General features: G+C 45.4%; 1 protein-coding gene across 1 annotated transcript; it reads right to left on the bottom strand.

Moving 5' to 3' along the window:
- Positions 1–653: 653 nt before the first annotated feature.
- LOC143629879 (GATA transcription factor 28-like) lies at positions 654–14,600 on the bottom strand. Its single transcript, XM_077099028.1, has 5 exons — positions 14,355–14,600; positions 1,729–1,818; positions 1,535–1,650; positions 1,272–1,394; positions 654–859 (listed from the first exon to the last, which is right to left on the bottom strand). The coding sequence occupies exons 1-5, from the start codon at positions 14,598–14,600 to the stop codon at positions 694–696; spliced, it is 741 nt and encodes a 246-aa protein (XP_076955143.1). The 3' UTR covers positions 654–693.
- Between the last annotated feature and the right edge of the window lie 742 nt (positions 14,601–15,342).

Genomic DNA, 15,342 nt, shown 5'->3' with positions numbered 1-15,342 from the left:
ACCGTGACTTGAAGACCATTTTCCTGCCTGTTTGATCAGTGACCATTACTGCTCAGGTAAGAGAACTTCAAACCACAATGGTCTCCTCTCCTTCACTGCATTACTACTCGGCTATTGCGCCCGCTACAGAAATAATGTCGCAACATGTATTTTTGACAAAGTATGTTTTTTTACCTTGTTTATGATAACAAAACTGAAGTAATAAAAACAAAATACTATTCTAAGATAAAATTTTATAATGTCTGCCTGCCAATTTGATGTTAATCTCAAAAGGTGGTTATATCAAACTATGACAAATATAATAGAAGCAGAAGCAGGAACATATTTTGATTTGCTTTACACTTTTCACATTGGCCACCCATCTCCATTCTCTCCACTTTCTAGTTTCTACTGTTGTTGCTACCACTATGATGATGAATAACTGTTGCAGTACGACAGGAAGCACTTAGCCCAATTACTCACACAAATATACATATATTTAAATGTAAAAACCCTTACCTCATTATGTCGTTGCTACTTTCCCCACAGCTGACTTGCTCAATTCCCTTAAACTTCCCTACACATTTATACTCAAATTTCAACAACGAAAATTCCATTTTTAATCACCTCATGGAGGTCAAAAACTAAAACCCCTCAGCTGAATGTTATATACAAAAAAAGAAAAATATATTGAAGTCAATGATTCAGGTTTCCTCACAAAAACAGTCTCCACAAAGTGAATGGAATTACTAGCATCAAAGAGAAATGACATACCTTATTCGCCCACATCAAGCCACATGCATTACAGAGAGTTTTAGGTCCATCAGGTCCTTTGCGCATCATTGGAGTAGATTTCTCATTCACACCACAATGCCTGCAGCTGCATCACATGATCAAATAATATATGATTAATTGAATAACATAAGTGATTACAAAATCTCCTATATAATAGCTTGGAGACTAAGGCAATGTTATTTGAATAGGAAACTAGATGATCACTGATCAGTAACAAACAATAACAGATATCTCCTCTAATATACTGATCCCAGTCGAAAACTAAATAAATAAATAACTCCTAAATTATATAAAAAGCAGAAAAAGCCTATTCTGATTTTTAATATTTTCCCAACAAGGTGATTTGCAGAAACCTAAGAACTTCATGCAAATACCAATAAAAATAATCTTCCAAGCAAAATAAGAATGCTTATCAGTAATAATAGCACAAACATATGGCATGACTTTCTGCATGTTCAAACAACAGTGTTTTCGATTTGAATAAAATAGAGGCTTACACAGTTTCTTGATGCTGGTTACCACTACCATCTGAGTGCCAACTTTGATTTGAGTCCCAGCTTGTGGATGCATCCTCATGAGTGGGCTTTGAAGAAGTAAACTGGCCTTTATGCCGTTGCATTCTACAACAAAAGTAACAAAATATATAAAGAGCGGGCAGACAGAGTAAAGACTGCACGTGAGGGCACTTCCAATATAAGGCATATATGAACAGCATTGGTAGAATACACGCTATAACTGGAAGTTGGAATCTACCCCTTACCTGAGGGCCACTTCCTTGCGAACGGTATAAATAATTTTCTTATCAAAATTCCTCGCTTTCCTCTTTTCACGAAATCTCATCAGTGAGGCCAGCCTCCGCGAATTACTGGACGGGTCCTGGTAAATGAAAAATCATTTAAAAAAATGGTAACGAAGAATACAGTGATGAACCCAAATTCTACAGTCTACATATACCCTGTTATTCTGGTTATGGGTTAAAGGCATATACGGAGGCATGGTCACGGGTGCTTCACAGCCGCCTAGTAACAGAAGCACTGCTTGAACCTGATAAAGCATAATAAAATGGGTGATCAGAACATAAACATAGGTGAAGAAACGTGGATCGACTTACTAGTAGACGATCAACTTTCCTCGGGTATGAGTGTGCTATATCACCGATGGTTCTCCGGAGTATGAATTCTTCCACCTACAAAACGAGCAGCACCGTGAACTTACCCCTCAGAAAGGGACAGAGGGGTCCTCTTTGGGGTAACCCTCCGGTGTGAGAATAAGATATTGTAGGAGAAGATAATAATAATCTGAAAGTGAGTAAGGATTTAGAGTGTATTTTCTTGCTTACCTCCCCTTGTGGAGGTGGTGTGGTATTTATAGTGCTAGGGTTTCCAATGATTGGGCTCAGATCCCATTAGGGCCTTTTTGGCCTCCTCCTATTGCTTCGAGCCACGTGTCCTTAGGACACCTGGTGCTTTTTCATTGATTATTCTCTGACCAAGGTATTTCACCTGACCCATGTGCAATCACGTGGTAGCACATGGGTTTTGCTGAGTTGTCCACCTTTCATTGGCAGCTGTCAACATCAGCATATTCTTTATTCCTTAAAGGATACCTTCTGGAAGGTTGTCTGATGAGCACAATCAGGGTTGTCCTTATCCTGATTTGGATAAGGACGAGGTTGATTATGTGCATGTGTGATATGCGCCTATCCTGGGGATGCGCGAGGTCTTCTCTTTATTCTCACGCGCAGATGTTTCATGCGCAGATGTGATATGCGCAAGCATATGTAATATGCGTGAGCATATGTGATATGCGCCACGCGCAGATGCGCCACGCGCATATGTGATATGCGTGAGCATATATGGTGCGTGAGCATATGTGATACGCGTGAGCATATGTGATGCGTGAGCATATGTGATATGCGCCATGCGCATAGGTTTTGGCTTTGTGCCTTCATGACATCTTGATTTCAAGCCTCTTGTCTATATCTTGTGGGTTGACCCGCCTCGCTTGATGTTAAGGCGGGTGCATACCTCTTCAAGCCCCCCCAGTCTAATGTGTGTCTTGTCTCGCGCGAGCGAGGTAAGATAGATATTAGACTTAATAGTTTGCTCTTTTAATAGGGTTTGTCTTTTCTTTTTTCATTTCTCATATGTGCGTTGCGCGAAATTCTATCCTTTTGGTTGAAATGAATCGTCCATGTACGTGGTTGGTTGGTGCTGACATGCGTCAGAGATGGAGACGTTGTGTCAGACTTTTCGTGTGCTCGAGGTGCTATAGTGGCCTTTCATGTCTCCTCACACAGTGTCAGGAACACGTGTCGCACTCATGTTGGCCTGCACCTGCGAGTGGGGGCGAGTGAACTCTGATCAGTACCTGTTTCTTTCTCTCTCCTGGGCCTATAAAAGCAAGCCTTTTGAGTGGTTTTTCTTCATCTTCATTGTTATTTCAGAGCTCTTTCTCCTTCAATTTTTATTCCGATTAAGAGCCTTTGTCTTTTGCTTCCAGATTTCTGTGCTTAAAGTAACCGCTGTTTGATTCACAGTTGTATGTCTGACAACCCAGACACCACAATTTCCCCCAGCAAACGCCGTGTAAAATCATTAGTTATGTCCACTTTGAAGAAGACCGGCAAGGGTAAACGGGCTGCCGAGGCCTCGTCGGAGGAGGTGGGGAAGAGCAAAACAGTGAAGAGATGGGATGAGATTCCCTGCAAATTGAAACAGTCTGATTTCGACAACCTCGTCGCCTCTCAGGGTTTTCTCCCTGAGTACGGCTGTCTGCTCCCGGCGGCCGGGCAAACGGCGGCAGATCCGCCCACCGGCTATATCTCCTTATACTGTCACTTTTTCACTCACTGTAACCTTCGTCTCCCGATGACAAGGTTTATGGGTGCGCTGCTTCAGTTTTATGGGATTCACATATCCCAAGTCCATCCTTGTGGACTAGTGCGCATGACTCATTTTGAGTTCATGTGCAAAGCTCAGCGCGAGGAGTCCACCCCTCGGCGCTTTCAATATTTTTACAAGCCAAAAATCCAAGATTCTTGGTTCTCATTCATATTTCGCAGTCAGAAGGTTAAGTGCTGCACTGTTTCCTTCAAAAGCCTTCATGACTGGTCTGAGAAATTTTTTTATATTAAGGCTGGTGTGATTCCCATCCGCATGACCATGCGCGCGATCACTTCTGCGCCCGCGGATGAGAATGTTCTTAAAAACCCAACTGGCACATGGGTTACAAGTTGACTGCTGAACCATCCCCCGTCAAGAATATTTGTGAAGAGGCGCTGGTGGGGGTTGGTATGAGCAAGAGGTGGACCGACAGCGCGACTGAGCCCGTCGTCCAAGTTGATGGCTTAGGTGAGCTATTAGCTCATTGCATTATTTCTGCGCGAATATAATTCGTTTTGTTGATATCATTTGTCTTGTATTATGCAGTAAGCAAGGAATACGTCCACGCCGCCTATGACGAGCATATGGAGGGTGGCTCTGTCGCGCTGGGCGCTGGGGAAGTTGCTTTCCCCGATCGCTTCGATGATATGTTCATCCCTGTTGATTTGGGATTTTGCTTTGACAGCGATGCGCCTGGTAAGCCTTTGTACTTATGCTTATGCCTTTAGAATACCAAATTTGGTTAACATTTCTGTTGCACGTATTGTAGATGCGCTCGAGAACTATGAGCTGGAGCTTGCGGAAGAAGAGGTGGAGGAAGAAGCTGAGGTGCCACAACTAAAGCGCAAAGCTAAAGGCAAAACTGGCGCAGGGGCCAGTAAAAAACAGAAGAAAAATGATGCCCCTGTTGCCCAGGATCCTCCTATCCAAGCGAAGGGACTTGAGAAAACCAAGGGATTTACTTCCAAGTTTTCCTCGTCTTCTTTGCCTCGAGGTGTGGGCAATCCTCCCGTCCACACGAGGTATGGTGCTGCCACCTCATCTCTTCGCGCGGCGGACAAAGGAAGCGGCGCTGCGCCTGCTGTTTCATCTTCTCCAACAGGTATACTTTGTTTATATTTTGTGGTTTTATGAGCGTGATTCCGATAGAGTTATTAATGAATCTTTGCTCACTCAAATGTTTGTAGAGCCGGCGACCTTGGTGGCTCAACCTCAGGCGCAACAAGGTACCGAGGCTGCGCCGAAGGTTGCTTTGAAGTCCCCTGTTTTACACTCAAAAAGGGGAAAATGGACTTCATGGCGATGCTCAATTCGCGGACGGCGGTGCGCCAAGGTATTTATTGCGCTTTGGTTTTCTGACTTTTTTTTTTCTTTTAGATCAAGTCATGAATCATTTCTCTTTGGTTTTTTTATAGGAATTATAGCTGGCACACAAGCTGCTGGCGGCACTGCTGGCGCCGGCGTCGTTAGTTCTGCTCCTGCTCCAACAAGCACTGAATCTCCTCTCATTGGGATTACTAAAGAGCAGGAGACTATTTTACGCGCTGATCTAGCGGCGTCGAGACCTCCCTCACCTCCTCCTGCGCGCAGCCCTCCTCGCGAGACTGTTTTTGATTTTTCCAAGTCGCAGGAGAAAAGACCTGTTACAGAGGATGATGAGGAGGTCAATTTTGAAGATTCCGATGGCGGCCGCGCAAGCCCTGTAGCGCCACGAGATTTCGTGGCGCAGCCTTCTCGTGGGGCTGGCGCTGACTTTTCTGCTGGCTCTCCGCAGGTATAAGTTTGTTTTGCTCCGCTGTGCGGACTTCCATATTAGTGTTTAGATGACTAAAACGTTGCTTTTGCGTTGCTTTGTGTTTGCAGGAAGCCGATCACATATACCGCCCGAGATGGAATATTACTGAGGATAGCTCATTTCAATCCATGGGCGTGTGTGAAGACTTCTGGGCTCACTCTGTGCCTCCGGCTGAAAGGAGGTTTCAGGAGGACCGCGCTCGCGTGGACTTGCTCAACGACCACCTTTTTGCTGGGTCTGCGTTCTTTGCTGCCTCCCAAGAGCTTCGCAATGATTATATAAAAGTGCGTGATGCCCTTGTGGAGGCCAAGCAAGAGGCTAAAATTTCTGCTTGGAATCTTTCTGACGCTCGAGAGAGAGCTGAGAAACTCCAAGCAGAACTTAGCGAGAACCGAGCAAGTGCCAACGCTGCCTTTGTGAAACGCGGCATGAGCTGCAGGCTGCGCGGGAGAAGCTGCAGGCGGCCAAAGCGGATGCGGCCAGGTACGCGCGCCGAGCGCGTGACTTGGAGTTGGAGGCAGAGGCGCGTGATCAAACTCTTGTGCAGGCTATCACTGACAAATCTTTATTAGAGAGTGAGGTTGCGCGCCTGAAGAAAGAGCTCGAAGCTGCGCGGGCAGAAAAGGATGAAGCCCTGGCGGCAGTAGCGTCTAACAGCGAAGAGCTCGATGCTGCGCGAGCGGAAAGGAATGATGCCTTGGCGGCAGCAGCGTCCGACAGAGAAGAGCTAAAACAGACCAGGGAAACTGTTGAGTTGTTAAACTCTCAGATTCCTGCTCTTGAGACGTCTGTTTCTTCCCTCGCGCAGGATCGCCAATGGCTAGTTTCATAGGGTGTGACTCGTTGCGCTTATGCGAATGAAATACTCTGACGAGTTTCAGACCCTTGTGATGGATTGTAATGCTGCGTCGCGCTTGGTGGGTCGAGCTGAAGGGTTTAAGGATGGCTATGAATATGGCATGCTGAAGAAGAATCCATCCGACTACCCCTATCAGCTCGACGTTGTCTGCGCTGACATGGCCGAGGTGGGGGAGAAGTACTTGAATACTCCAATTCCCATCCTTGAGCAGGTACTTTAACCTTAATGAGTTTACCTTGACTTATTTTCCTAATCTTTTGTACTCATACTTTTCCTTGTGACTTGCAGATAGCCGCGCTTGCTGACCAGCCCGATCTTGGCGCGCTAAAGAAATTACTTGACGAATGTGAAGGGACTGGTGGCAGCGATGATGGCGCGGGCAATGCTGCCTCTGCTAGCGGCTCTGGCGTGGCCAAAGGACCTACTCCTGACACTATCGTGATAGAAGACGACTCCATTCAAGACGAACAGCTTGATTATAGTAAGTTTGGAGATGACGAGGAGCGGGTTGCGCCAGATGCTGAGGGAGGAGGTAATGATGAGGACGATGAAGAGGCCGATGTTGATATAGAGACTTGAAAAGCCCTTCATGTTTTTTTTTTGTTTGTAGTTTTTATCTCATCATTTTGTAAATTTGTAAACTTCTATGTTTTTGAATGAAATTTTGTTTTCCCCTTATTCGCATCTTGTGCATTCCCAATTCATCTCTTTGTATTGCATGTGTTTGCTTGTTGAATATAAGATATGTTTGCACATTGAAATTTGAACAAGGTTGTAAGGAAATTATTTTACTTAATCCTTGTCATATTCCAAGTTATTTTGCAATATTCTGAATATGCTGACACGTGCCTTGGCATTTCATTATTCCTCTTTTGCGCGATGTTATCGCGCATTTATTATAGGGAATTATGAATGAGTTTTTTAGCCTTTACGTGTCAGTATGTGCTACTCTGATATCCATTACAATCCCATGCGCGACCTCGACCTGAGACCTTAACAACAATGTTTTGGCATGTGCTTTGCCTTAGCTGTGCTTAGGTATTTTTATGGTCTAGCTGCGCAGCATGTAGGATGGATGTTGTGAGTAATTTGAGCTAAGGCTCATATTATTGGGCTAAGGCCCTGAGCTAAGGCTCATATTATTGGGCTAAGGCCCTGACGTTTTAGAGTTAAAACTCGTTAACGCGTTTGAGCTTGAAGCTCGCGCATGTATGTTTTACTTCGTTTTATTTTTAGTTTTGATGTCAATACAATGTTGTCATATTGCTCAAAATTAATAAAGGGAAGTGTGAAACATGTATGCAAAAGGTAATAGAACACACATTAAGAGAAAATAGCGCGTATCATTATTCATAATGGCTTAAAAAGCCTTGATTACAAACTTGACAATTTTTACATGAAACATTTTCTAAGCTGTGCTGCGTTCCATGTGCGCGGGATCTTCTTTCCATTCAAATCTTTTAAAGCGTATGCGCCTTTTCCCAATTCTTCCGAGACTTGATAAGGTCCTTCCCAGTTGGGAGACATCTTTCCTGGGGGTATTGCGCGACTAGCTTCATTGTTCCGAAGGACAAAATCATTCTTCTTGAAGTGGCATTCTTTCACGCGCTGATTGTAATATTTTTCTAGTTTTTTCTTGTATTTGGCTTCACTGATGATAGCCGCTTCTCTGCGCCCTTCAAGTAAGTTGAGATCCAACCTCCTTTCTTGCTCGTTGTCTTTTTTACTCATCATGAGCACTCTATAGGATGGGCATCCAATCTCTGCTGGAATCATAGCCTCCGTTCCATAGGTTAGGCTGAACGGGGACTCGCCATTGCTGGTTTTGCTTAATGTCCTGTGCGCCCACAGGACATTAGGTAACTCCTCGACCCATGCATGGGATTCTCTCTCCAACATTTTCTTCAGCCCATTCAGCAAGCTTTGGTTCGCGCGCTCCACTTGGCCATTCCCTTGAGGGTGGTATACTGAAGTGAAGACTTGGTTGATGCGCAATTCCTTGAGCCAACTGGATATCTTCCTGTCAGTGAATTGTTTACCATTATCGCTCACAATTTCCATTGGCAGGCCAAAACGGCATATGATGTGGCTCCAAATAAATTGCTTCATTGCCTCGGCTGTGATTTTTGCTAGTGGCTTGGCTTCAACCCATTTTGTGAAATAGTCTACTGCCACTACCAAAAACTTTACTCGCCCTTGCGCTTGTGGTAAGGGACCCACAATATCGATCGCCCATTTGTGGAAAGGCCATGCGGAGGTCACCGGAATCAAGTTGTTCTTTGGCCGCATGGTGTTTGGCGCATAGCTCTGACACGCTTTGCATTTTTGGATCTCTTTTAACGCGTCCAAGTACATGCCTGGCCAATAGTAACCTGCGTTCATTGCCTTGGCAACCACCATGTGCGGGCCAGCATGTATTCCACAGATTCCTTCGTGTATCTCTCTGATCACATAGCTTGCTTCCTCGGCATCCAGGCATTTCATGAGCGGTCCAAGATAAGAGCGTCGATATAACGTACCATCAAGCAGTTCGTAGTTCTGCGACTTGTGTCTTATCTTCCTCGCCTGTGCGCGATCGTCCGGTACCTTTCCCTCCTTCAAGAATTCCATTAATGGAGTTATCCATGATGAAGGTGTTGTATGAATTACAAGGACAGACTTCGCTCCCACCGACGGGTTGCTCATTACTTCCACCCTGACATCTTTGCCAAAGTGATCGAAGCTGGTTGATGCCATCTTGCTCAGCGCGTCGGCAGACTTGTTTTCACTGCGCGGAATATGTATGATTCTGAAGAAGTCAAATTGCTCGGTGAGTTTCTTCGCCTGCTCTAAATACAGAGGCATAGTGTTCTCCTTGGCATCATAAAGGCCATTGACCTGTGCTGCTACCAAGTATGAATCGACATGAGCCTCTAGCTTTTTAACTCCGAACTTGTGCGCGATGCGCAGACCAGCCAGCAAGGCTTCATACTCAGCTTCATTGTTGGTGCTCTTGAAATCCAACCTGATTGCGTAAGTATACTCATGACTTTCTGGATCCACCAGTTTGAGGCCTGCGCCGGACCCTTCGTTGTTTGAAGCTCCATCAGTGAATAATCTCCAAACATTTTCTTCATTATTGGCTTGCGGAGGGTCTACTTCGCGCTGAGCCTCTTCGACTTTTCCTTCAGGGATTTCTGCAATGAAATCAGCTAAGACTTGTCCCTTGATTGCTGGACGAGGTTTGTAGGTGATCGTGTGCTCCCCTAACTCCAGCGCCCATTTTGTCAGCCTTCCTGAGAGCGCGGGATGTCGCAAGACTTGCTGGATGTTGTAATCAGTCAGGACTTCAATGGGATGACCATTGAAATATCTATGAAGCTTGCGCGACGCATGTGTTAGTGATAAAACTAACTTTTCTATGATGGTGTAGCGCGTCTCAGGATCTGTCAGCACCCGACTTACATAATAGATTGGTGTTTGGATTCCCTTGCGATCCACCAACAACACTGCGCCAATGGCGCGCTCTCCTGCTGACAGGTACAACGTTAGAGTTTCGCCAGGTAGTGGAGCTGTGACCGCAGGCAGATTTATCAGACATTCTTTTATCTCACTGAAAGCTTGCTCGGCCTCAGGCGTCCACTTGAATTGGCTTTTCTTTAAGCAATTTCTCAATGTGTTAACGAATGGGGTAGATTTGCTTGCGTGGTTCGCTAGGAACCTGTTAATTGATACCAATCTACCATTCAACTTTTGAACTTCCTTCATGGTGGATGGTGAGGGCATGTTAAGAATAGCCTCCACCTTCTCTGGGTTCACCTTGAAACCATCCTTGGTGACCATTACACCGAGAAATTTCCCTTCTTCTACGCCGAATGTGCATTTGCTCGGGTTGAGCTTCATGTTTACTTCCTTTAGGCGCCAAAGGGTTTCTTCGATGTCTTTGAGCATTTGTTTTTCCTCCCTGCTTTTAATCACCAAATCATCCACGTAGACTTTTAAGTTTCTTCCAATTTGCTCGTTGAAAACCGCATCCATGAGTCTTTGGTAAGTGGCTCCTGTATTCTTCAAACCAAAGGGCATTTTTGTGTAACAGAAAACACCCTTGTCAGTTCTGAAGGCAGTCTTGTCCTCATCTTGTGGTGCCATTTGAATTTGGTGATAGCCCTTATAGGCATCCAGGAAACATTTGAGCTTAAATGGCGCCACAGAGTCCACCTTCGCGTCAATGTTTGGGAGGGGGTAACAATCTTTTGGACACGCTTTGTTGAGGTCCTTGAAATCAATGCACATTCTCCATGACCCATTGCTCTTCTTTACCATCACATGATTGGCTACCCATGTTTGGTATCGTATTGGGCGGATGATATTTGCGCGCAGTAGATCTTCTACTTGCTCATTCATGGCCTTTGCCTTCTCATCCCCCATGACTCTTTTCTTTTGAGCAATTGGCTCTACAGACTTGAATGTGTTGAGAGAATGCTGCGCCAGGTCTCGCGGAACCCCAGTCATATCAGAATGTTACCACGCGAAGACCGACATATACGTTGTGAGCAATCTTTTCATTCTCAACCTTGTGTCGTCTGATATCGTAGCTCCAATTGTGATTGTTTGTTCTGGGAATTTTGGGTTGAGAATCCATTCCTCTGGCGCGTTGTTTGCCATTGGAAGCTTCATTCTCCCTTCTCGCGGTATACTTGTTACTGCGCACAAATGATCTCGGTATACAAATGTTACTCCTGTTGGTGTTGGGAACCCCAACACGCCGTGCGCTGGTGACGGTATGGCGTTGAATTGGGCAATCGTTCCTCTACCCAAGATCATATTATGGCATGAAGTGGTGGGCAAGACCAAGAAGTTGACAATTTCAGCTCGCTTGTGTTTCTCATCCCCCATAGTTAGTTCGAATTGTATCTGACCTAGGGGGTGAATAATTTCGTTTGAGACACCCGAGATTGGTGCATTCACAATTTCGAGCCTTGCTTGGTCTGCTGGATCCAACTTCCTGAAACGTTGCTCATACATGATGTCTGATTCACTGCCGGTGTCCACCAGGACTTTTGACACCTCATAATGAGCGATGTGTGCAGTGATGACTAGAGGACTGCTGATAGACGGGCCTCCTCTGATTCTTGGGAAGATCACTTGTTGCTCGCGCCAATCCCCCTGGACTTGCGCGCTTCTCTTCCTCGAACTTTGCCCTTGCCTTCCTCCTTCAGCTACACAGATTCTTTTGAATTTTTTACTGGCTGGGGCTCCATCTGGTTGTTCATTCTCTGGTCTTGGGTTTTTCACCAGGTGAGCCAACTTGCCTGATTTCACATCTCTTTCAATCGCATCCTTCAAATGGTGGCATGCATCGGTGTTGTGCCCTGTGGACTTGTGAAACTCACAATACTTGCCACTGTTTGGTGGTCCCTTATGGAGTAATGGCTTGGGGCTTTTAAACTGGACATTCTCTGTGCTTAACACTTGCGAAGGCGTTTTGGTGAGGGGAGTCCATATTCTTGGTAGAGGAGAGGTCTGTTAGGCTCTCTGCCGCCTTCCCTCTTGTCACCCTCTCCGCGATTACGAATGTCTTTTTGGGGCTGGGGTGAACTTGGTTGCGCTTGCTTTTCTGCGGGAGAATAACTGGTTTGTTGCAACCTGGACCATACGGAGTTTTGTTTGCCCCTCCTTTCATTGTTGTGTGGTGCTTCTGTTTGATGCCCTATATCTCTTGCTCTGTCTTGGGCAATTTGTTTTTCATTTCGCGCGAAGACTCGCGATGCTTCCATAAGCTTAGCCCAAGTGGTTGGCATGCCATCTCTGCTCATGAGAGCTCTGCGAGTTGATCACTGCGCGCACATTGTATAAAGGCCACGCGCAAGAGTTGCTCAGTGATGCCTCCAATTGCAAGAGATTCCTGGTTGAAACGAGTTATGTAGTCTTCAATGGTTTCATCATTCTTGCGCACACAGTGCATGATGTCATCGGGGTCGCGCGTGTGTCTGCGCTGCTGTACAAAGTGAGCCTGGAACTTCTCCAATAGCTCTTCGAACCCATCGATTTGTCCTGTCGGCAAGCTTTCGAACCAGACACGCGCTGCGCCCGTGAGGCAGCGAGCAAACATGTGACACCATGTTGGCATCGTCCAGCTTTCTAGGTTTCCAGTGTTGTAAAAACCTTATAAGAAATCGTCTGGATCTGTTGTGCCATCGTACTTGCCCAAACCACTTGGCATCTTGGTTTTGTGTTGAATGGGAGCCTTCGCGATGCGCTCAGTGAATTTTGAATGCTTCACCAAGATGGCTGGCCTATATGGTGTGGTTACGTCCACTTGCCCTCTTGCTGGTGGGTTGTACGGTGTGTATAGATCCATATCGGCTTTGGCTCCAGGCGCTATGTTCATGTGCGCGCGGAGCTATGAGCCTCCTGCATGAGTATCTCGCGTCTTCCTCATGCTGTGCACCTCTTCCTCATCACTAATATCAGCGTGTTCGGTGTGAACGGAGTGACCATCTTCCGGCGCGCGCGCCCTTTTTGTTGTTCCCTGAATGGTTTGTTTATCAAATGCGAGCCTTTGTGTTAAATTGGCTAACTTTTTGTGTTTGACCAGCTCATTGTATTTGTCCATTAAACGCCGTTGTTCGTTTATGAGCCATTCTTTAGGGTCATTGGTTTCAACTTCCGGACCCATTGGTCCTTTTTGTTTTGCACCAGTCAGATTTTGGAACGTGTGATCGTCTGGAGGAGTTTCAGTCTGGCTATGAGGTGTTGTGATGAAGGGATGGTTACTGGTGGTGCGCGCGGTATCACGCGGCGCCCTCAGAAACTGCTGTCCCTCATTAACATCCTCAAGCTCATTATCCTCCAGAACTTGATCGCTGTGTCGAACACCAGAAACCATGGTGAAGATTTTCAGAGAGAACTGATGAGATAGTGGTTTTGTTGCCGTTGTAACAGGTGATGGCGCCAATGAAGAAACGTGGATCGACTTACTAGTAGACGATCAACTTTCCTCGGGTATGAGTGTGCTATATCACCGATGGTTCTCCGGAGTATGAATTCTTCCACCTACAAAACGAGCAGCACCGTGAACTTACCCCTCAGAAAGGGACAGAGGGGTCCTCTTTGGGGTAACCCTCCGGTGTGAGAATAAGATATTGTAGGAGAAGATAATAATAATCTGAAAGTGAGTAAGGATTTAGAGTGTATTTTCTTGCTTACCTCCCCTTGTGGAGGTGGTGTGGTATTTATAGTGTTAGGGTTTCCAATGATTGGGCTCAGATCCCATTAGGGCCTTTTTGGCCTCCTCCTATTGCTTCGCGCCACGTGTCCTTAGGACACCTGGTGCTTTTTCATTGATTATTCTCTGACCAAGGTATTTCACCTGACCCATGTGCAATCACGTGGTAGCACATGGGTTTTGCTGAGTTGTCCACCTTTTATTGGCAGCTGTCAACATCAGCATATTCTTTATTCCTTAAAGGATACCTTCTGGAAGGTTGTCTGATGAGCACAATCATGGTTGTCCTTATCCTGATTTGGATAAGGACGAGGTTGATTATGTGCATGTGTGATATGCGCCTATCCTGGGGATGCGCGAGGTCTTCTCTTTATTCTCACGCGCAGATGTTTCATGCGCAGATGTGATATGCGCAAGCATATGTAATATGCGTGAGCATATGTGATATGCGCCACGCGCAGATGCGCCACGCGCAGATGTGATATGCGTGAGCATATATGATGCGTGAGACCACGCGCAGATGCGCCACGCGCAGATGTGATATGCGTGAGCATATATGGTGCGTGAGCATATGTGATACGCGTGAGCATATGTGATGCGTGAGCATATGTGATATGCGTGAGCATATGTGATGCATGAGCATATGTGATATGCGTGAGCATATGTGATATGCGCCATGCGCATAGGTTTTGGCTTTGTGCCTTCATGACATCTTGATTTCAAGCCTCTTGTCTATATCTTGTGGGTTGACCCGCCCCGCTCGATGTTAAGGCGGGTGCATACCTCTTCAATAGGAAGACCCGTAGAAGCGTGATTAAACGAGCGAGTGGGTACCTTGTCGGAAGATACGGAATCGAATATGTAAACCTGGCCCTGGAAAGAGAGAGTAAGCTGGTTTGTATCATCAGTGGTGGCAGGAGGCAACAGTGCATTATGGTTGTCTGGATCAGAGGCAACAACATCATGGTGAATCATGTTCTCATTACTTAAGTCATCATCAGGTTCTTGCTGTTGCATTTGGGGATGATAGTAAGCATCTGGCATCTGCATTGCTGATTCATTCACATGAAGCTCATCCATTCCTCAGCTCAATTAATCACCGTATCAGTCTGCACATCTCATGATTAATGGAACTGCAATATTCATATCGAAACCCTAGCTAGTGATGTTGTATCAAATCCAGAAAATTAACAATTAGGAAGATTAACAGATTTTGTACCTAGTTAATTGGTCCAATCAAGTATATATACTTGATCGAAGGAAACAGAGTACTTACTTCACCGATTGGAGGCAACAATCTGTCTAGGGTTTCTGCGAATTGTTCCGAAATTGCTATTTTAATTGTATGTTTTCTTTTATCACAAGCAAAACAAAACAAAGCGCGGTCACTACTCCCTAGGGTATACGCATTAGCAAAAGGCTGGCCCATGGCCCACTGTGGTCATATTTTGTTACAAGTGAGACCTGAACAATGACCTTCTCCGAAGAAAGTAGTCACGAGACTTGAGGTCATTCTATATTGAAAGAGAGAAGCATTTGGTGATCACTATAGTTGTTAGCTAGGCGTTGGTAATAGTCTTCTATGCCGAGTTTAGAGAAAAGTTTAACACGGATGATAGCTTTTGATTGTTCATAAAGGAGTTGGCATATGGCCATGGTTGTAAAACTCGCTAGGCGCTAGTTAAGCAACGATGTAAGGGCTAGCGATTAATATGGATTAATCAGATTTGAATATTTATGTGTGATTTTGAAAAACTAGATATAAAAGTTAACATAAACATAACATTAACAACTTAATGATAAAAACCAATAACTGGGGTTA

The sequence above is a fragment of the Bidens hawaiensis genome, unplaced genomic scaffold (assembly GCF_021521415.1).
Source record: "Bidens hawaiensis isolate Kalapana, Puna unplaced genomic scaffold, B.hawaiensis_p1.1 tig00005481_1, whole genome shotgun sequence".
In the NCBI taxonomy this organism is placed as follows: Eukaryota; Viridiplantae; Streptophyta; class Magnoliopsida; order Asterales; family Asteraceae; genus Bidens; species Bidens hawaiensis.
The sequence above is the reverse complement of the archived record's forward strand: the minus strand, read 5'-3'. Positions and strand labels throughout refer to the sequence as shown.